General features: G+C 40.4%; 1 protein-coding gene across 16 annotated transcripts in view; it reads right to left on the bottom strand.

The window, feature by feature from the left end:
* The window catches only part of BICD1 (BICD cargo adaptor 1), a 207,963-nt gene extending 185,016 nt beyond the window's left edge, over positions 1-22,947 (bottom strand). For all 16 annotated transcript variants that reach the window (XM_068560533.1, XM_068560532.1, XM_068560540.1 and 13 more), the window contains exon 1: positions 22,735-22,947. In XM_068560533.1, the coding sequence (XP_068416634.1) occupies positions 22,735-22,947 (213 nt within the window). The remainder of the gene's footprint in view (positions 1-22,734) is intronic.
* Positions 22,948-23,697: the final 750 nt, after the last annotated feature.

Raw genomic sequence — 23,697 nt, 5'->3', positions numbered from 1 at the left:
AGTGAACCAAGTTACTCACTGGGAGTATAATTATAAACATTTAGCATTTTTGAACATGAGAAAAAGAAAAGCTTTTATTTAATAGTCTTCAGGATCTCAAGAAAGAATTCATCCTCCATTTATTTTCAGGGAGATGTGGTGCTTCTTGGAAGAAGCTCAGAGGATCCTGCTATTAAATCAAGACCCATGCGGAAAAAAAATTATCCACTCCACAATAACGTGGCATGTAACACAAAGGCAGTGGTACTTATCCAGCAGGGAGAGGGCCCCTTCAATACAGGGACTCCTACCGGCTGACTTAATTACAGCACAGCAAGACAATCCACTACAAAGACAGTGCAACTGAAAGGAGACCGCTGACATCCACACTAGGTTCAGGGACAGATGGTTCTGCTGCTTCTCGTTTGGTATGAGACCTTCTAGAAAAATCTGAAAATGGATACATGCCAACAAGTTTTCAACTACCAGTATTTTTTTTTTTAAGCCTACCGTATGCTACCGTAAAAATAATCCTTAACTTGAGAGTCAATCAGCAAAGATTTACTGAGCTGGGACCGGGTGTAAGGGATAGGAAAAGGCCTAAAGCAGCTTACCATCTAGTTTAAGGACATGAATTAAACTCTGATTTAATTTAAGGGCTTTTCATGTTTTTCATCATGCTGCACACACACACAAAATTACAGCAGAGGCCATAAAACGACTGCCTTAAAAATTTTCAGATGATAACAAACACAAATTTACAGAAACAGAGTGGTTCCACCCTGGAAAACATGGCTTTAAACAAGGGATGATGCACTGAAGCCTAATTCAGCAGTCAAGGTAACTGAACGTTGTTAAAGCAGTCACCATAGCAACCACAGGGACTAGGGCACAAGACATAATTAGTCCCTCCAATTATGAAGTTATAATACAGTCACTAAATAACAGCCCTGAGTAAATTCTATCTTGTAAATAGTTTTAAGGAAAATGAACATTTAACTACAAACTTACTAAAGAAGGACCAAGCTATTACTGTCATACTGTTTTATTAAATTAACACAAATGCAGCCTTTCTGCATGCAGCAAACTCTACCTTCCTGGTCACTTTAAAGGATATGAATTAATCAAAATCATAAAATTCTTTTTTTTGGCCACGCCACAGCTTGCAGGATCTTAGTTCCCCAACCAGGGACTGAACCCCAGGCCACGGCATCGAAAGCGCCAAGTCCCAACCATTGGACTGCCAGGGAATTCCCCTCAAAATCATAAAATTCCTCATTCTTATGTGTGAATGTACAACAATGCCACCCAAGAAACTGAGTTAATTTACAATTTCTATAGCACACACAATTCATATTTAATACTCATAACAAGTCTATGAACTAAGAAAGCACAGCTCAATGAGTTTAAATAAAGTAAATGAATGTACAGCACTTGGAGAACTGCCTGTCACACAACCAGCACTATGTTAGTCCAAGCTATTACTTCTACCATTACAGTAGTATTATTGCTGATATTATTATTATTGTTAAAAATGCAAGTTTTGAAGTCACACTGCCTGACTCAAATTTTGGTTCCATCATTAACTAGGCAAGTTACCTAATCCATCTGTGACTCAATATTCTCATCTATATAATGGAAATAATAAAAACATCTACTTCGTAGACTACTGAGGGTATTGTGATCAGACAGACTACATATTTAGCAGACTACCTTGTATGTGGTAGGGGACGAACACAATTTAGCAATTATAACAGTTTAAATGTTTGGTCTTGGCTCCTAGCCAGTAAATAGGGAATTGGAATTAAAACTCGGGTTTCCTGACAAAGTTTAGAACATTTTCTACAGCCACACTGCTAGGAAACATAGAAACAGTCCATTTAATCAAACAGATACACCCAAGCATTATTATAACATAGTAACAAAAAGTAACATTGGTTGCACATGCTGACATTAGCTATGGAAAGGCTTTATATGTTGTAAGATAATCAGGCCAGATGCTCCAGCTGAAACATATACCACCAAACATGCTACCTTGTTCTCTTTTTTCTACTATGATTTTTTCCCTTTTTGAAAAATATAGAAAAATTATATATCTGAGTAATGTATCACCACAGTAAATATTTGAAAGTATTGTTTCAGGTCACAAAAGCAAAATAACTTCTTAGTAAAACAACCACTTTAAAATACTAAGTATTCAGTGAAAACCAGAGTCATGATAAACCAAAACAGTGCTATACCTCCAGGTATTAGTAACTGTTTCAGGAGTCTTAAGCAAACCTGATAATAAAGCTCCTAAATAAAGAACTGGGATATGTTTAAGAAAGAAAACTTTCATAACTTAAGAATGTTCAAACTGGGCACACAGTGGTCCAGGTAAGTATGGGTGGACATCCTTCTAGAGAGATTGGAGTTCAGGGCAGCACTAGGAGACTGAGGATCCAGGAAGGAGGGGAGGGGGATCTAAGAAACCAGAAGGAAGGAGATGCCCAGTCATCTCCTCTTTCTCTGTTCTCTCTTCCCTCACTCTCAAAATTCACTCCATTTGGGGACTTCCCTGGTGGAGCAGTGGTTAAGAATCCGCCTGCAAACGCAGGGGTCACGGGTTCGATCCCTGGTCCAGGAAGATCCCACATGCCGCGGAGCAATTAAGCCCACGCACCACAACTACTGAGCCTGCTCTCTAGAGCCTGTGAGCCACAACTACTGAAGCCCACGTGCCTAGAGCCCGTGCTCCGCAACAAGAGAAGCCACTGCAATGAGAAGCCCACGCACTGCAACGAAGCCCCTGGTAGCAGCAACTAGAGAAAGCCCATGCACAGCCAAAAATAAAATTAATTAATTAATTAATTAATTATTTTAAAATCCTGTTTTAAAAAAAATTCACTCCATTCATCAAAAAGGCAAGTTCAGTGCTTGGTGATATAAAGTTGAATAAGACACAAAGAGAAAACACGAAACATGAAAATCAAAAATCACTGAACAGGGAATATTAGAGTTAACCTCGGGTTTTACAGGAGAGCATAGAGAGACATCAGCTAACCAGAACATGTACTTTGGGCAAGGTTATGTGCCAGGTGGTCCTGCACTTACCATCTCATTCAAAAATAAACATAGTCCTGTTTACTGTTCCTATTCAGTAGATGAAGAAATGTAGGCTTTGAGATGTAAGAGGTACACTCAGAGTAAAATTTGGGTCCTTTTAATCCAAGCCCAGGGCTCTTGGTAAGGCATGATGACCCGCCTCCAACTCCTCTGCTTTCTCATTCTTTTTTTTTTTTTTTAAAGTTTTTAATTATTTATTTATTTAATTAATTTTTTGGCTGTGTTGGGTCTTCGTTTCTGTGCGAGGGCCACTCTTCATTGTGGTGCACGGGCCTCTCACTATCGCGGCCTCTCTTGTTGCGGAGCACAGGCTCCAGACGCACAGGCTCAGTAGTTGTGGCTCATGGGCCTAGTTGCTCCACGGCATGTGGGATCTTCCCAGACCAGGGCTCGAACCCGTGTCCCCTGCACTGGCAGGCAGATTCTCAACCACTGCGCCACCAGGGAAGCCCCTGCTTTCTCATTCTTGACTTTGCTTTCTTTATTTTTTTTCCATAGAAGGGCAAGAATGTCAGTGTCTAGATCAGAAGTCAAAACTCAAATGTCAGGGAAATCCCTGGCGGCCCAGTGGTTAGGACTCCACACTTCCACTGCAGGGGGCACAGGTTCGATCCCCACTTGGGGAACTAAGATCCCACAAGCCGCACAGCCAAAACAAAAAACAAACAAACAAAACCTCAAATGTCAACAAGGAAGCGACAGATGATACAGTAAGGTGTTATGGATGAGATGGAATGGTGGGGACTGTGGTGAACTGGAGATTCATGCCCTTTCTGAAGAAGAGGGACTCAGCTCCAGCCCACTGATGTCATGAACAAATGTGGGCCCAGGGCTTTGTGAAATCTTCCAATTTTTTGAGAGAGCTCTGAAATCCAGATTTTTTTTACATGACTCTCCTTATTGTAAAAAAAGAAGCTCCCTACACCAAATGTTTCTAAATCACTGGGCTGGCTTTTGCCTATGGGGTACCGGTTTGTGATCTCTACTCTGGATGAGAGGCGGCCAATCTCACTGGCACTGCTCTCCGTCACTCTGGTATTTCACCTGCAGAGTTTACCAACCAAGCAGCCATTGCAAAACAAACAGCAGGGCTGGCGCAGCTGTTGTCAGCAGGACTTTATTCTAATTCTGCAGTATTAGTGAGACAGCCATGTTTAATGATAGAGTTACAATGCTGAAAACAATTTAGACATCCTCCGTTCCAAACTCCATCAATGCCTGACTCACTTCCTTAACATCCCTACCAAACAGCTTTTTGGCTTCTGCTTAAACATCTCCTTTAGCCAACAAGGAAGTCTCTCTCCTCAGAAAACCTGCTACTTTTCCCTCTGCTCTTAGTCTTCCATCAAGGAAGGTCCTTCTTCATATTAAGTTGAGCTCTGTATCCTCGTATCTGCCACCCATTAGTGCCTGGATCATTATACCTAGAACACAATATTCCAGGAGCAGATGGACAGACATTTACCATCACATTCTGGACAGTGTTTCTGTTAATGCAGACTAAGGTCGCATGAGCTTCTTCATAGTCTGGTACACTTGCCTCCCTGGCCCTCAGGGACTACAATGTTATCTAGCACTGCAAGCGAGTCAAGAAAGATCCACAGCAGAGGGGAAAGAAAGCTGTTATTTGTACCAGTCACATTTTTTACTTTAATTTCAGTTTAAGGATATATGTATGCCCCAGTCTCCATGTTTCTAATCTAGAGTACACACATTGCTTCCTATAAATGATTAACACTTTTGTTTAAAAAATACTGACGTCCATTTTAGTAAATGGAGGGGGTTGCCTTCACAGAATGTCAGAAGTGTATATATATGGCTAGTTTGTTTTAGTTTTAGGAAGAAAAATGACATTTTAGCTTCGTAATAAAAGGAAGAAATATGACTACACACAATGTGTATCATGAAATGTAGCCAACTTAAGTCCAGTAAATTACATCACAGAGTATAATAACTATAGGATGATGCTTGTTTTTCTGTCAAGTCATGAGTCCTTTCCAAATGTTAAATGCTTTGGCAGACATATTTTAAAATTCTTTTTTAAACAAAGCATCAAAATCGGGATATGTGAGAATTTTCAAATTCAAATTAATATGGAATATTTCATCTCCTAAATTTAATCATGAAATATTATTTACTACTTCATTTTCATACCTCATCATATGATTTCTTTATATTCTTCTTAGCTTGTTATAAAGAAACACAGGAGCCATCCTGATTTCTCCCTTTCTTTTGCTCTCCCGATCAATTAGTTAGCAAGTCCTTCATCATGCATCCTGAATCATTCTTTTCTCACCCCCAAGTAGATCTCCCCCAGCCCAAGCCACCATCACCTAATACTGCAACTACTGCAACAGCCTATTCACTTGGCTCACTCCTTCGCCAGTCTGCAAGGAAGAGACAGAGTGATCTTCCTGAAATATTTATCAGATCACATCACTCCAGCGGCTGCCCGTTATGCTTAAAATAAAGCCCAGACTTCTTGCCAGGGCTCAAGGTCCTGGTCGCTGTCCACTGCTCCATCCTCCTCTCTAACATCCACACCAGCCCCTCCCTCCATATTGTAGGGGTTCTCTATCGAGGGTAGTATGGCTCCACCCTGGGGGGAGAGGAGGTATTTGGAAGGTGTGAGGGTGTTTTTTTTGGTTTATTCTTTGTATTTATTTATTATTTTTTACTTTTTAAATTGAGATATAATTGATACATAACATTGTACCAGTTTTTAGGTGTACAACATGATTTGTTATATGTATAATTGCAAAATGATTACCACCATAAGTCAACATCCATCACCTTCACATAGTTCCAATTTTTTTCCTTGTGATGAGAACTAAGATCTACTCTCTTAGCAACTTTCAAATATATAATACACTGTTGTTAACTCTAGTCACCATGACGTACAGCAACAGCGCTTTTGTAATCACAATGACCTAAGAGTGGGGACACGCTGGCATACTGTGGGCAGGGCCAGGGATGCTCACCACCCTCCAGGAGCCCCACAGCCCCACAATGCACAGCACAGTTCTACCCTACAAAGGACTACTGCACCCAAAATGCCAGTAGCACCAAGCTCATTCAAACCTCAAGGTCTTTACCTTTGCAGTTACTTTCAACCCCAGACACTGAAATCTTTTCCTGGGCTTGCTCGTTCTCATCACTTGAGATGTCGTCTGCTTTGAAAGGCCATGTCTGGCCCTCATTTCTTTTTTTTTTAATAAATTTATTTATTTTATTTATTTATTTTTGGCTGTGTTGGGTCTTCGTTGCTGCGTGCCAGCTTTCTCTAGTTGCAGCGAGCAGGGGCTACTCTTCATTGCGGTGCGCAGGCTTCTCATTGCGGTGGCTTCTCTCGTGGCGGAGCACGGGCTCTAGGCGTGCGGGCTTCAGTAGTTGCGGCATGCAGGCTCAGTAGTTGTGGCTCGAGGGCTCTAGAGCGCAGGCTCAGTAGTTGTGGCGCACGGGCTTAGTTGCTCCACGGCATGTGGGATCTTCCCTGACCAGGGCTCGAACCCGTGTCCCCTGCATTGGCAGGCGGATTCTTAACCACTGCACCACCAGGGAAGCCCTGGCCCTCATTTCTAAAATAGCCTACCCAGCATACCTGCCAGTCTTATTATTCCTTTACCCTGCTTTCTTCACTTTTTGGCACACATCATTATGCAAAACTATTTCTTTATTTCCTTACTCTTCTATGCTTTTCTCCCCCACTGGTATGTCAAGTCCCTGAGGGCAGGAACTTTGTACCCCCAGCACCTAACTACAATGCCTGGGACATGGCAGGTGTTCAATAATCATCTGTGAAATAAATAAATGTCCATAGTAATTTTTCTTATTTGGGATTAGGAATTTTAAAAAAAGCTTCTTTTTGACATACAGTGTCATCTAACCTTCATTTCTAGTTATTTTTTTCCTATGTCGTTTTCCTTTTTTGCAATGGACTGTCACTCAAAGAGTTGTTTTTACATGCCACAACTTTTATTTTTACTTAAATACATAAATACAGAGAGGTAACAGAGAGGTAAAATTTCCAAGTCATTACTTAACTCATTCACAGAATGTGAAAGAGGGTTTTCTTATGAGTATTTTTGTAAACCTCGGAGTAAATGTGTTACTTCTTCTGCCAATAGGGTCAGGAGTCCAATGGCATGACTGCTTCTGAGGACAACAATAAGCATAGATGGTGGTGGTCCCTTCTCTTTGAGAGGAGCAACTCCTGAATCCACCCGAATAGAGAATAAGCATCACTTTTTGTCAAAAATGCTCACAAACATATTTTCAAGACCAAGAAGAGTTGAAAAATAATGCAACATAAATTTTTTAAAAATCATACTTCGAAAATAGATAGCTAGTGGGAAGCAGCTGCATAGCACAGGGAGATCAGCTCGGTGCTTTGTGTCCCCCTAGAGGGGTGGGAAAGGGAGGGTGGGAGGGAGATGCAAGAGGGAGGGGATATGGGGATATATGTATACATATAGCTGACTCACTTTGTTACACAGCAGAAACTAACACACCATTGTAAAGCAATTATACTCCAATAAAGATGTTAAAAAAAAAATCATACTTCGAGAGCACTAAATCAAAAGTTCAAACCAGGTCTATGAAATGGGCTAAGGGAGAAGTGCTAAGAGGGGATGTGTGGAATTACATCTAGATTTTAAGATATGATTTTATTTAAACATATAGAAATCTGTTAGGATATGCAAGAAGAATGAGTATAATTTGATTCCTTTTATGTTCCACACATTTAGATACTAAATGCTAACCAGTGCTTCTCTTTGATGCATGGTATTTGAGGACTGGTATACAATTACCTATGGTTTGTGAGAGACTGTTGGGCCCAAGTATTGTGTGCATTTTATACCTTAACACAAACTGCCAAATCACATTCTCAAAGCTCATAGCAATTCATACTCACACAATGTATAAGAATGTTCACATTTCCACACACTTGGCAACACTGTATATTATCAATATTTAAAATTTTTCTAAGTTGATTGGTAAAAAAGTGAAAACTCACTATTATTTAATTTGCATTCACTGACTACCGATATCGAGCATCTTTTTACACGTTTATTGATTATTTGCAAACCCACTTCTGTTTGTCTACTTATAGTCTTTGCCCTTTTTCTATGGTATTATTGTTGTTTTCAATCAACTCAGGGTAGCTGTATACTAGGGATAATAATCCTTTGTAAGTCAAACATGTTGCTTTTTTTTTTTCCAATCTGTTGTCTGTATTCCACTCTTGTTTGTGGAGCCTACCTCAGTTTTCAAAAAAATTTCTATGTAACCAAATGTGTCAGTCTTGCCTTTTGATTCTAAGTTTTATATCTTGCTTAGGAAGATTTCCTCCACACTGACATTTAATAAATGTTCCCAGGAATTTTCTCCTAATTAGAGTTCATTCTTTCATGATCCATTAAATCCTTGATATTCTGGTGTAAAGTTAATGGGAAGCGAAGGGATAAAAGAAGATGAGAAAGAAAAGTATACAAGGAGAAAAAGAGACTGGAGAAGTCTTACTTTTTAATGTTAAACAGGGAGTTTTAAATGTGATGCTGGATTGCTGAATTTTTGCTCTCCATATTGTTAATATTAGATTATAAAGGGGAAAAACCTCAAATAGTTTTGACTTGAAAATATAATTAAGCTATAAACATAAGGAGGAAATTATTGATTTAAAACTATCTGAACACACGGGCTTCCCTGGTGGCGCAGTGGTTGGGGGTCTGCCTGCCAGTGCAGGGGACATGGGTTTGAGCCCTGTTCTGGGAGGATCCCACATGCCGCGGAGCGACTGGGCCCGTGAGCCACAATTGCTGAGCCTGCGCGTCTAGAGACTGTGCTCTGCAACAAGAGAGGCCGCGATAGTGAGAGGCCCGCGCACCGCGATGAAGAGTGGCCCCCGCTTGCCGCAACTGGAGAAAGCCCTCGCGCAGAAACGAAGACCCAACACAGCCATAAATAAATAAATTAAAAAAAAAAAAAAACTATCTGAACACAAATAACACTATAAAGGGTTTTTTTTTTAAGTAAGAAGAGGAAGAATTACATTTTTCATCATATGAAAAATGAAAAAATGTAAGATGATAAAAAGAAATGAATTCCAGCTTAGGTTATAGTTCATCTGAGCCTTTTCCATAAAAGTTTTAAATTTTACAGGAGTATGATATTATTTATTATTAAATAGACCAGTTAATTGGGAATTACTGCAGAAATTTATTTTTCCAATGACTGTGATAAGAACAAAATAACCAAGGGCAGAATTTTTATAGAGCTACAGGTAATAAATGCACTCAAGGCAAAAGCGTTGCTGTACTGCTTACATCTAAAGGTTTTTGCTTTTATTCAGTTGTAGCCTCTGAGCATTCTTACTAAGAAGTCAATTCATTCATGCATTTTAAAGGCTAGGTTTATATTTTTTCTAGCATTTTTAATTGTTCCCAGCAGAAGGGTTAGTCAGAGGTCCTAGACCACTGTACTGTCAGAATCAAAAGCCAAAAGTCACTGTTTTCAAACATAAAGTTAATGATATTACTCTCCTGCTTTGACACTGTCGAAACTTTTCCCATGGTATACAGATCAAGCTCCTTAGCACTCCCACAAGTGGCCTGACCCCGTTCCAGAGGCGTAAGGGAGATACTCGTAGAAAAGCAGCAAAATGGAGGTTGAAGCTGAATCAATGGCAACTGAGAGAAAAGACAAGAGAGGAGGAAAACAGCCATGAGTCCTAAACAGCAAAGGCAATGAGCAAGGAAATATTAAGTCTAGTATGGACGGAGCTCAACATTCGGGGTCTGATCCACAGGTTAGAATCGAAGTCAAGACCTCAGGGCATGTGGCTCTCAGAGCCGAGGGAGTCAGGAATCAGAGGGTGTATGAGCGATGAGGGTTGTCAGGAGCAGGACCAGCCCAGCCACACGGAAGGACCGTGGCACTGAGGACCCACACTGAAGGGGCAATCAGGCAACCTGGTCACAATGGGGTAAGACTGGGAAGCTGCCACTCTCCAATTCACAAGAGGCCAGGAGGCTCAAACAAACCCTAAAACACACCAAACGGGGCACAGGAGCAGCAGAGACTTCCAGACCCCTTGTTAGTTGGAGGTACTTCTCATCTTGTCATTGGGGCCTGGCGCTCAGGGGCAAAGCCTTCCCAGGCAGACGTCGCCATGGTCAGCCACGCCAGAGCCGAGGTGGGGGAACTGACAAGCCTCCTTACAAGGCCCTTCATCGTCTCCCCCCAGACCACCTCCCACCCCTCATCCCATTTCAAATACTGCCTGCAACAACACAGATGCTGACGAGCAACAATCTCTCCAATCCCCCCTCCTCTGCAGGCTGTTTCTTCTTCCTGAAGGACTCTGCCCCTCATCTGCCTGGAAAATCCCTCCTTGTTCTTCATGCCCCTTCACATGTCGCCCTGATCAGAAACTTTTCTCTGATTCCTTTGAGTTTGCTGCCCTCCACTTTGGTGTCCTATCAAGCACAGCCAACACATTATTATTTTTACTATTTTGTTATTATTATGAATTATTATCACCATCACATCCATCAGTTATCAGGTGCTTACTAGGTGTCAGGGACTGTAGTAAATGCTTTAGATGGATTTTTCTTTAACATCTATAGTTACTATCTTCCTCCATTTTACAGAGGAGGAGAGTGAGAGATTCGTAGAGTTTTAAGTATTAGCCTAAGATCACAGTTACTAACCAAATTCAAATACAGTTTGTTGTGACTCAAAAACCCATGATCTTTCCAGTAAAATACCTTAATCACATTTGTTCATGTCTTTTGCCTCTAACAGCAAATAGCTAACTTAAAAATAAAGACCACGTCTTCCTCATTTTTGTACACCCAGCATAAACTTGGCATATAACTGATGCTCTCTAAATATTTAGTACATGAATGAATGAATGCATGAATGACCAGCATCCATTCCAGTCCCTCAGTAACTAGAGTATCAACTGCGGCACAGAACCAGTAATACAATGTTAAACTGTCCTTATGTCACGTTAGACTAAGGTCTACTAAATGGCTCATATCGTCCAGAATAAGGGACAGAGCAGAAGAAAGTTAGGTAAAGATTCTGGTTCAAGGACCCAGGCAAGTCAACACAGTATCTTTTTTAGTAAACTGATTTAATTGGTCAAACAAATGGTTATTTTTAAAACAGGTAGTCTAGTTCAACCTCTTTTCACAATAACTGTCTTAATTACTTCACCTTTTCCTTCCAGCCTAAATGAATGCAATACCACAGACATCTCTTACACACTTGCTGTGGGGGAGGCAGGGAGAAGCATGCGACAAATCTCATGAGCTACCAGGTTAATTTGAACTCCTTTTCCCTGAAGGAGGTTACAGTCTCCTTGAATGTACACACAGGGGGGGAAAAAAGGCGTAGGACACGGACTCCTGTTCTCAAATCCTCCAAAAGTTTCCCCTATCACTCAAGAGTAAAAGCCACAGTCCTGGTAACAATTTAAAAGCTGCTGCATCACTGACACTCATTCCCTCTCTGACCTCATCTACTATTCACATCCCACCCCAACCCCTCGAGCCACGCAGCCTCTTTGCCCGTCCCTCTCAAGGAGGCTTTCTCTGATCCTTCCCCACTTCACAGGCCATCTCCCCCCTTTCATGCTCTATTTTTCTCTATAGCATTTAGGATCATCTAACATTCTATTTCACTTATTCATTTTGTTTATTGTCTCCCCTTCCATTCTCCCACAGAATGGAAGCTTCATGAGCATGGATATTCCTGTTGGGTTTTCTGCTGTATTCTCAGCACCTAGATCTGTGCCTAACACATAGGAGGTATTGAATATATTGTTTTTGTAGGAAAAAATGAGTGAACCTTAGTTAGCTTTATGCAATGACCTACATGTTCATGGTATTTACTTTGGTGTCCATATTTCTAAATCACATTAGCATCACAAATTAAAATGCAACTTAAAAATTTTTCACTTGGAATTGATCAATGATGACAGTTCTTTTCATTGTCATTTCCTGAAATGTCTTACTATAACCATTGTCTAAAAATGTAATTGTGGGGCTTCCTTGGTGGCACAATGGTTAAGAATCCACCTGACAATACAGGGGACACCGGTTCGAGCCCTGGTCTGGGAAGATCCCACATGCCACGGAGCAACTAAGCCCATGCGCCACAACTACTGAGCCTGCACTCTAGAGCCTGTGTTCTGCAACAAGAGAAGCCACTGCAATGAGAAGCTAGCACACCGCAACGAAGAGTAGCCCCCGCTCACCGCAACTAGAGAAAACCTGCATGCAGCAACGAAGACCCAATGCAGCCAAAAATAAAAATAAATAAAATAAATAAATTTATAAAAATATATATGGTTTAAAAATAAATAAATACAAATAAAAAATTTAAAAAAATTTTTTAATGTAATTGTGGTTTTTTGAGATCCTGGTCTCAACTTTAGCAAATAATAGCTCATATTACCCCGAACACTTCAATGTGACTTGCAAAGACATAATATTTATTTGGCTAAAATGAAAAAAGCACATAAAACTTGATTGGAAATAACTGCAGTGATTAAGAAGACCTGAGAACTCTCTTAAAAAAGGATAAGAATGCACAGTGATTAAGAATCCGCCTTCCAATGCAGGGCACGCAGGTTCGATTCCTGGTCAGGGAACTAGATCTCACACACATGCCACAACTAAGGAGCACATGTGTCACAACTAAAGGAGCCGGCAAGCCACACTAAGGAGCCCTCGAGCCTCAACTAAGGAGCCCGCCTTCTGCAACTAAGACCCAGCGCAACCAAAATAAATAAATAAATTTCTTTTAAAAAGGGTCCTAGTTCTAAATTATTTTAAAATATTAATAAAAGGGGTTATTGTTGTTCAGATAATTAGAATGAGATCATTAAACCATAATTAATTGTGAATCACCAACACTAAGAACATTTATCAACTTAAAAATATAATCCAAAGGGCCAACAATTTAAAAGCATTTATAATTAGTTTTCAAGTGTGTTATATCCTTTGTTCTCTCCCTCTAGTGGTTGCTTTTTCTTCCTAATTATATTTCCTTGAGGTTTTGAGCTTAAAGGCTCTGCACACATACCAGCATTAGCAGAAAGAATGTCAGATTATGATTTAAAGGAGGGAAAATGGCCATGTATGCCAAAAAGATAATCTGTAAGATGGTAGTACCTTCAGCTCATCAAAAGAAGCCATGTACAAGATTAGACTTACCCTGTCTCCATCTAATTACCTCACATGGAGGTCAACTTCAAAAAATCTCCTAAAACTATCTAGAGAATGGCAATCAGTGAGGCTTATCAACAAAGCACATTCATGTTATAATATAAACCTCTTTCAATTTCAAAAGTTGATGGCTAAGAGCTCTTCAGCAGTGGCATTTGATTCCACATTAGTCTGCAGTATGCCGGAGACAAACAAAGACCCATCATTCTGAACCTTCTATTTACAGACCCACACCAAACTGTGCAACAAAACATTCTTAAGGAAATTGCTACTGTTACTGTGTACTTCCCATAAATGTAAACAGGTTTCTTTTTTTCATTTCTAAATATAAAGATAGAAACACAGCAGATAAATACTACATTTTAGTGTAGTGCTTTTTCTCCATAAAATAGTATTTGAAAACAGTAAGCATGTATAACCAAAAGAACAAGTGAAAATAACCCCAGAAGTTAAAGATCAATCCATCAAAGCAATTCTTTTCTAATATTCTACTTATGAATTTGTAAAGCTGGCATAAACAACTGCAAACAGAATAGAGCAACAAAACAGACACAACAAAGGAGACAAATAACTTTTAAAGGAAACTTCAAACAACCCTGAAGGATCAAAACTTATACACTTTTAGCATGCATCTTAATTGTCTAACATAGTTAAGTTTTTTTGTTTGTTTGTTTTAACATCTTTATTGGAGTATAATTGCTTTACAATGGTGTGTTAGTTTCTGCTTTATAACAAAGTGAATCAGTTATACATATACATATATCCCCATACCTCTTCCCTCTTGCGTCTCCCTCCCTCCCACCCTCCCTATCCCACCCCTCTAGGTGGTCACAAAGCACCGAGCAGATCTCCCTGTGCTATGTGGCTGCTTCCCACTAGCTATCTATTTTATGTTTTAACATAGTTAAGTTTTTGATGACATTTGTTGGTTTTCTGAAAGGCTTTCCCAGTGTCTTCATTTATAGAAAACAGAGAAGTAAAAAGACTGTGCCATTGAGGTTTACATACCTCATGGCTCATGACTTCCCAGCTTTTCTTACCAAACACTTCTATTCCTATAGAGTCATTTACTCCTAGAGTTGGAAGTTTCTAGGAGAGAGGCTCTCAGCCCTGGTTGCACCTATGAGGGGAGTGGGGTTAATATACTGAAGCCCCTCTCCACCTCCAAAGACTGATTGAACTGTCTCAGGGTGGGGTCCAGGCAGCAGTATTTTTATAAATCACCCAGCTGATCCTAATGAGTAATCTGTATTGAAAGTCACCTCTTCAAAAAGAAGACCTCAGGGGGATCTAGGCTCTGCACAAATACTTCTGATGTCGAGTTCCAAAATCTCATTTGAAGAATCCAAAGGCAATACACTACTTTATGGATGGTCATTTCTCAAACGAATGGTGATTTTTTTTTTAATTTTCCTTTTTTTTATTGAGGTATAATTGATTTACAATATTATATTAGTTCTCAGGTGTATAACATAGTGATTCAAAACTTTTATAGATTATACTCCATTTAAAGTTATTATAAAATATTGGCTATATTCCTTGTGCTGTACAATATATTCTTGTAGCTTATTTTTTTTATACATAGTAGTTTGTACTTCTTAATCCCTATCCCTGTCTAGCCCCTCCCCACTTCTTTCTCTCCACTAGTAACCACTAGTTTGTACTCTATACCTGTGAGTCTGTTTCTGTTTTGATACATTCATTTATTTTATTTTTTAGATTCCACATATAAATGATAACATTCAGTATCTGTCTTTCTCTGTCTGACTTATTTCACTAAGCATAATACCCTTCAGGTCCATCCATGTTGTTGCAAACAGCAAAATTTCATTCTTTTTTATAGCTGAGTAGTAGTCCATTGTACCACATCTTCTTTATATGAATGGCTATTTTTACAGGGTATGGTCACCCACCATTTCCCCTAACAACTACCAACAGAGTTCCACAATCTTTGTACTTGTCCCTCTTCCTAAAAAATCACTTCCCTCAATCTCCACATGACTGGCTCGTTCTCATCATTCAGGTCTGGAATCAAACGTCACCTCCTGGGAGAGGCTTTTCCTGATCATGCTTTCCCCAGCCAGCCCCCATCTCTTCACTCATGGCATTTCTCACATCTGACATGCGTGTGTGCTTGCTGACTATCTCCCCATAAGCTCCATTCAGGCAGCTCTATTTTCTCTGTCTCGCTCAACCTTTTACCTTCAGCAAGCAGCACAGTGTCAACATAGTAGCCACTCAGAAAAACTTTTGAATGAATAAACGAAACAGAACAAGAAGTAATGGACATGCCTCTGATGAAGGCTGTGTTTAAAAAAAAAAAAGTAATAGACAATCTAAAGCAAAAAGAAAAAAAGAAAAAAAAATTCTGATTGGTATATAATGTAAAATAGTTGACAATGCAAATTAAAAATATTGGACTAATAAAAATTATGGGTGGTTTTAATTTTCTTCATACCTTTGTGTACTTCATTGTCTTCAGTAAAAGTAAATTATCTTTACAATTACAACCAAAATAGTATAATAATAAAAATAATTTTTTATGAAAAGTTAAAAACAAAAAACCTCAACTGTCACGGCAAAGATGGGCTAACGTAATGAGGCCCAACTGCCTGCATCATCCTGGCTTCTCCCCAAGACCCAGCATGGACAGGATGTGGCCACACTGCAGGACCAGCTCTTGCCCGCCCTGGAAACCAGCCACCTATTATGGTGTCCACGTAGGTACGACACCAGCCAAGTAGACAAAGGAATCAAAATCGCTGCTCGTTCACCCATAAAACTTCCCATCTTTTCCCTTGGTATATCACAGGCCTGCCATGGGGCAACCAAACAAATCCCATCAGTTTCCTTCACACACACCTACACTAGTTTTCTCTCTCACAGGGCCACCCAAGCTATCCTGAGGGCAGACCCTGGGCCACCTCCCAACCCCTCGCAGTCTCCAGTGCCGACCACACTCCCTGAGGCTCTCTGGTTTTCTTCCCTAATCAGTCCCATTTGCTTCACACTTGAAACGCCAGTGCCTTAAAAATAAAGCCCTGTCCTAGAAATATCTGCATTTTGAAAGGATATACTATTAAATAAAAAATGTCACGTTACAGAGTAATACGTACGGCATGAGTCCATTTTTATAAAAACTAAAGAATAAGAACAACAAAGAAGCCTGCATATGGATTCATATGTTTAAAGTTATTTAAAGCAAGTATAAGAGAATACTCACCAAAGTATTAGCAATAGAGACAGAACTGGGAGGAGAGGAAGGGGAAACTATTTATTTGTCTATGCTTTTACCCAACTGGGATTGTTGCCACAAATTGTCATAATTACACAACGGTAATTTTTAAAGAGCAATCAAACTCTTGTGGCCAAAAAAAGAAAGGTAAAAGTGCTAATGTACTCTCAAGTATCAGTCAGTGGGGGGTAAGTGCTGTTGCTCCCAGCACCCCTAACCCTAGAGGTCTGCAAGGGCTGGTTTTCCTCACTGTACCAGGCCAGCTTCTTGCCCATTGTTTATGAGTTTATACATCTCTTAATTCAGAATGCAAATGGGCTTCCCTGGTGGCGCAGTGGTTAAGAATCCGCCTGCCAATGCAGGGGACATGGGTTCAAGCCCCGGTCCGGGAAGATCCCACATGCCACGGAGCAACTAAGCCCATGCGCCACAACTACTGAGCCTGCACTCTAGAGCCCTCGAGCCACAACTACTGAGCCTGCGTGCCACAACTACTGAAGCCCGCATGCCTAGAGCCTATGCTCCACAACAAGAGAAGCCACCGCAATGAGAAGCCTGCGCACCACAAGGAAGAGTAGCCCCCGCTCACCGCAACTAGAGAAAGCCCGCGCACAGCAACGAAAACCCAACAGAGCCAAAAATAAATAAATAAAAAAATAAAAATTAAAAAAAAAAAAGAAAAAAAGAATGCAATCAAACTAACTGTGAAAACATCATTAAACTGTTCATATAGTCCATATTCTGGAAATTAGGTTTGAATAAAATGACAACCAATTGCACAATTTATTCACTTGTTTTATTAAACTTAGAGTTGAGTATTTTAATTTATCATGCAACTTATGCCTCCCCTAAAAAGAAAACATGAACTTAAAAAACATATAACTCAGGCATCAACTTTACCCTCTGAAACTGCTCTTTCCCCCTAGAACCTTCCTTTGTGAATGGAACCACCTTCTAATCCATCCTGATATTCTCAAATCTACTCTCTTCCTCACATTCCACACCCAGTCACATCCAATACCGCGTTCCACCCTACACCTCCTAAACAGCCCTCAGGTTTGTCCTCCCCTCACTACCCCTACTGCCCCTGCACAGCTCCAATCCACCCTCTACGACCAATACCATGACCTTCTAAACTGCATATTGACTGAGGTGTTTAAGCATCTCTGGGTAGTAAGGTGCAAAGAAAGTGGGCTTCTTCCTGAACCAGGTTTCACCACTTAGCTTTGTGGCCTTGAGAAGGACCCATTGCCTCTCTAAGACCAAGTTTTCTCTTCTGTATGATGCAAGCCATATCTACCTTGTAAAAGGATTGCTGTAAGAATTACAGATAAGGCATGCAAAGTGCCTAGTCCTAAATGGGGCTGTAAACATAGTTCAATGCTTTATTACTTTAACTATCTTCTTATCTGTAAAAAAAGGCAATAAGCCTCTGAGTTACTCTGAAAATTAAATGAGATAAAATGTAAGGCACCAAACACAGTTATTGTTTCCTTTCATTTACTTTTAATGGTTCCCCATCCCCAAGACAAAATACGGCCACTGCCACTTTCCCAATTTCATCTCCTGCTACTTCTCCTTTAGCATAATGATTTTTTTTGTATTTTTTTTTTTTTTTGGCCATGCCATGCGGCATGCGGGATCTTCCCCGACCAGGGATCAAACCTGTGTCCCCTGCATTTGGGAGCACAGAGTCTTAATCACTGGAGAGCCAGGGAAGTCCAGCATAATGAATTAGGTACACAGTCGGACTATGCACCTCTTCATGCCCTTCTCTCCTTCAAAGCCATGTTTACAGGTAAAATCTTAGGTGTAAGAAAGTCTTTTCTATATATTTCAACATGCAAGTTAAATATCATATTTTCAAATTTGGAATGCAATATCCATAAAGTACAAGTGTGTTTATGGGGAAGATAGGGAAGAATATTTGTAAGCATGAAATTCTGAAAAAAATCTTCAAACCATGGCTGCTGTACATGTTCATGCAAATATGATGAATGTGATGAGAGATTATAAAATCTTGCTAAATGGTATCTGAGAAATAACTTTGTCAGGGATGAAATCTTGAGTTGAAATAAAAAGGAAAAATGGTACAAGTTAGAGAAACTGGGTCCAAAAAAAATATGATTAAAGTGATTATGTTTGTTTGTTGAGTTGCTTATAAACACTTTCCAAAAGTATATGTCTATATACTTTAGATGTTTTAATTAATTTGATAATAAATGTGATAAGTATAACATGTCACATGTCTTCTTTAAAAACAACAAGAGATAAAAATACTAGCTTAGATAAATAAATTCAATATTAACTTTCTCTATGTTTATTCATAGACTGGAAAAGAAATATGGGGGTTTTTTCCCCATATGATTTTATGATTTAGAATTTACAAAGAGAAGAGAAACTAACAAGCTTTCTAAGCATAAGAGGAAAAAAATTAGTTCTGTTTAAAGATGAATTCAGGTAGTTAAATGGCTTTTGTCAGGTCCCTAATGTGACAATCTCTAAAAGTATGTAAGTTCAGTACTTATTTCTTGAATGATTTAACTATAGTCCTGAAAAAGCATCAAGTTGGCTCTAAGCGGAAAAGCTGCTCTGTGTCCACAAAGTGCTTCCTCAGCAGCTGGTGTCTATCCTCAGCGTCAGGTTGAGAAAATGAGCAAGAAAATGAGTTGAAGATTCTTAGTAGACAGTCCACTGTAACCCAGCTGCAAAACTTTTCTAAAGTTGTCACATGGACATGTTTTCTAAAATGTTACCAGGAATGCTGAATCATTTCTTTCTAAGGGGATCTTTTAAAACTTTCCTACATTTTAAATTTAAAACATTTTTAAAGCAAAAAAACAAAAAACAAACCAAAACAAAAACCTTAAATTCTAGGTTTTGTTTTTTTTTTAATGAATGTTTATTTTTAAGTTTCAAATTATTGTAGAGCCATAACTCTTCTTCAAACACTATTTTGGCCTGGGTGACAGGCACAGTGCTGATTTACACACATCCCAAACATACAATCAGCCAGGCCCTGAACATAACTGGGCATGGGTGTCCCCCAGGCCACTAAAAAGCAAGCATTATTCATGAAATCATAAAGCCGTGATTAAGTATTCTAGTGGACATGTGCTTTGTCCAGCTCCCCAAAGATAATGAAAAGGAGAACATTATGATGATGTCAGAAGTCATTCTTTTCACATCATTAGTACTTTCCTTCCAAGTGTGTTCTTTCAGAATTACAGTAGTCATGCAGGCACAGGGCAGAGCCCTAATGATACGAGGCCAAGCCAAAGAGCAATCCAGACTTAGGGAAGAAAGTAACTAGAAAAAAATTAATGAATTCATCATCTTGATTCTACACATCTTCAGCAATACTGCTCACCTGCATTATTGTCAGAGCTGTATACAGCCTGGGAAGGGGGGCAGCAGCATTGCTGGGGGCTGCCTCTTGAAAACAACATGACCTTAAAGACTGAGCCGTGTCGCGACACTGCAAATTACTAACGTCCAGCTTGGACTTAGCACAGTATTTTTCTGTTGACATTCCCATAAACTGGTCCAATTACTTTTAAATGAATCATATCTGTTGAAACAGCCTGGAAATAAACCAAAGATTTTATACTTGGTTTTACAGTATAGAGCAAGAACATCATTTCCTATATATACCTGCAAATGAACAAAACTTCCTTTTGAAAAATCAGAGCACTAACAAAACGCATTTTCCAAAAATGGCTTCTATATGATATCATCACTGCAATATCTTAGTTTGCACAATTATTTTGGATTTACTTTTCAAACAGGAAACATTACTGAGACTGATTTAGCTCATTTAAATAATACTCCCAACTAAAGTATACATCATGTTTAAAGGATCAAAATCACAGGTCTCACTATCAAATAATCAATATAATGATTTTTTTTTACCTTAAAATACATTTTTATATAATTGTATAAGCCAGTTCATTGGGAACATAAAATTAAATTATATTTATGCTAAATGCAACTCAAAATACATATGTAAACAAGTATCATTTGGTGAAAATAATCCTGATAAACTTTTATTAACCTCCTGCTGTACAGAACAAAATATACCTCACTGTTTTATAGAAAAAAATTATAATTGGTATTTGCATTATTCTCTATTAAGAAAACACTGTTACACTATTCTTACGAAACACTTTTTGCCATTTTTCCTATTACTGCTGATGAAAGTAGTACAGGTAGTGTTTCATACTAAGCACTTCCTATACTTCTCAATTTTCTTAGTCTTTCTCCGACACTAACTAATATGGACTAGTGAATGCTTAATAAAGTATATCTTCTTCCAGTATAAATTTATTCTTTCATAAAATACTTATTTTATGCTCACTATGTGCTGGGCTTTGTGTTAAAGACTTTGGATGCAATATAAATTAAGACAGATTCCTTGCCTTAAGAGCTCATGGTCTAGTAAAGGCAAAAGACAATTGCATTAAGGTTTACTATGCACGATGAATACAATGACACAGAAAAACCCTTGTAGGGTTATTTGAATCAAGCAGGAAGGCCAGTTAACAGTTATAATTAATTTCATTAAATTAAGTCTACCACCTTTATCAAGGAGGTGGTAGCTAACACTGCCGGGTTTGCACTTCCTTGTCTTGGTAAAGCAGTGTTGATAAGTGTAGACAACATCAAAACATCTCTGAAAATTACCATCACCTTCCTGACTTCACAAGGTTTAGCATCACTGAATTTAAACATATCAGCTTAAGACCTAATCTAAGTTGGAAAATACCATTAAGTCCAGCTGTAGTTAATAGACGTGTACATGGTAAAACAAAACAAAACAACAACAACAACAACAACAAAATGAACTAGAAATGTACAGCCTAATGCACAAAAAATCAGATTTCTAGTTGGGGTTTTTACCATATGTTTATTTTTTGGCATCTAGGCATCAGAATAAAAATAAGACATACCTGAAACTATAAATGCTTACCATATTATGTACTAAATTAGAAGGCAAATTGATTAGATCTGTCATAAATCATGTTTTTTAAATATAATAACACAAAAGAAGACACCCCTTGAAAAACTGTTTGAGTACATTATAAGAATAAAAACGTGTTTGATTAACATTATATAGCAAATTAGAAATAACATTTTTAAATGCCAATATGCACTTAAAAATAAAGACATGCCACATAGAAAAGCGGTGTGTACATTTACATTTATGCTACCCATAGTACCCCAGGAACTGGGTAAAAGAGACTGAGTTCCTTCAACAATATGTATATTCTTCTAAATTTTTGATATTCACTACTTATTTTCTTCTAATACATTAGCCAGTCTTTAAAAGAAGCCAAATACCAAAAGATTAAAGAGGACAAGTGTTATATATACATGGCCCATTTGTGACATTCTGGTTTTATACATAGTCATTTCAAACAGAAGAGCCTTACGTGAAATGCACGGCTACCCACGCATCTGATATATACCATTCTTTCACACCATTTGTAGGGGAATTAAATTTTCCCTGTTCAGGGTGATCTTATAAGACTTTGGGCATGGCCCACCCTCACTCAGAGGTGAAATCAAGGCAGCAGCAACACCCAGCAGTAGAGTTGTTTTTCTCCTGCTGCCCGATGACAAGAATAACTAAAGACAAGGAGAATGAAGATTGCTCAAGTCTTTGTCAAACGGGATTGGCAAGGAGTTCTCCTAATAACAGTTCCCAATCTCATCAAGGAGTGGTTATGTTCAGCAGAAGGCTGAGGTACCATAGGTTCTACAACCTGAAACCGTGGGTCCTCAACACAAACCCACTCATCGACTTTGTGGATTATGGGATTGTTACTGAAACCTGGACGTGATATAACAGCTGTTTTGAGAAGTTTGATTTATGCATTCCAACCCAGCTGAATGTCGCCTTAGAGTGCTGAGGCTTGAGGACTCTTAGGAATCTCCCTCCCGCACAGCCTGAACAGCCATCGCCTCCCAAATTCCAGCTTATACATTCATTTCCTGGGCAATTCCTCTCTTGGGGGTAAAACAATGGACTCTTTCAATCTTCTCTTATCTACAAAGAGCTCTAAGACGAAGAAACAGTCCTTTCAATAGCATCCTTTCCGACTTCTTTATAAATGATGAGTGGGAGTTGAGGGAGGGGGACCGGGCCGAGCAGGGAAGAGGTGACAGGCAACTCACCTCTTTCAGCTGCTCCAGCTCCTGTCTGAGGCTGTCATACTCCGCCTCCAGCTCGTCATACTGCTGTTTGAGGGTCAGCTTCTCTTCCAGTACCACCAGCCCGTACTCGGCCGCCTGGATCTTCTCGTGGGTCGTCTCCGTGAGCTCCTTGGTCAGCCTCTCTATCTCGGTCTTATAATGGTCCACAGTCTGCAATACCTCTTCCGCGGCCATAGCCCCGGCGGATAGAGGCAGGAGGGGGTAACGGGGTGGGGGAGATGGATGCAAAGCAGGCGGGGGAAGGGAAAAGGAACTAAGGAGGGAAGGATGAAAATGGAAAAGAAACGTGTGGCTGGATGTACGAGCAGAGCAATGCCCTGGTTGCCCCTCCGGCAGCCGCGGCTACAGCGCCCGAGAAACCGGCGAGAAACGCAACATGGAGAATGCAGGGGAGAGGATCAGGGGCGAGGCGGCAGCTGCTGCGGCATGTGTCCTCTGGGCCGGCCCCTGCGTGCGGTCAACAGCCGTGCGGCATGGCCAGGCTGCGGCGGCCGGAGGCGGCGAGGGGCTCCGATTCTGCTTATTCAGAGACGCACGGCCGCCATGTCTCCGGGCAGCGTCACTGCAGTCTCCTCGGGCCCCGCGCTCCGGCTCGCCGCGCCCGCCCGCTCCACCTGCTCCCTCCGGCCGCGCTGCAGCGGGTGTGGAATGATGCAGCGTCGGCCCTCTCCCTCCCTCCGCGCCTGGCCGGGGCTCCGAACGGGGGGCGGGGAGGCGGACGGAGTCGGCGCGGGGGGAGGGGGAGGGACCAGACGGAAACCTCCGGAGGCGCCTCCCGCTGGGCGGCACCGCGGGTGCGCGGGACCGATGCCGAGTCGGCCGGACGCGCGCGGGGAGGGGTCCCGCGCGCGGGGAGGGACCCCCCAGCCAGGCCTGGCCCGGCACGCCCGGCTCGCCGCCGGCAGGAGTTCCTCCCAGGGCTTT

This window comes from Eschrichtius robustus, chromosome 13, assembly GCF_028021215.1.
Source record: "Eschrichtius robustus isolate mEscRob2 chromosome 13, mEscRob2.pri, whole genome shotgun sequence".
In the NCBI taxonomy this organism is placed as follows: Eukaryota; Metazoa; Chordata; class Mammalia; order Artiodactyla; family Eschrichtiidae; genus Eschrichtius; species Eschrichtius robustus.
The sequence above is the reverse complement of the archived record's forward strand: the minus strand, read 5'-3'. Positions and strand labels throughout refer to the sequence as shown.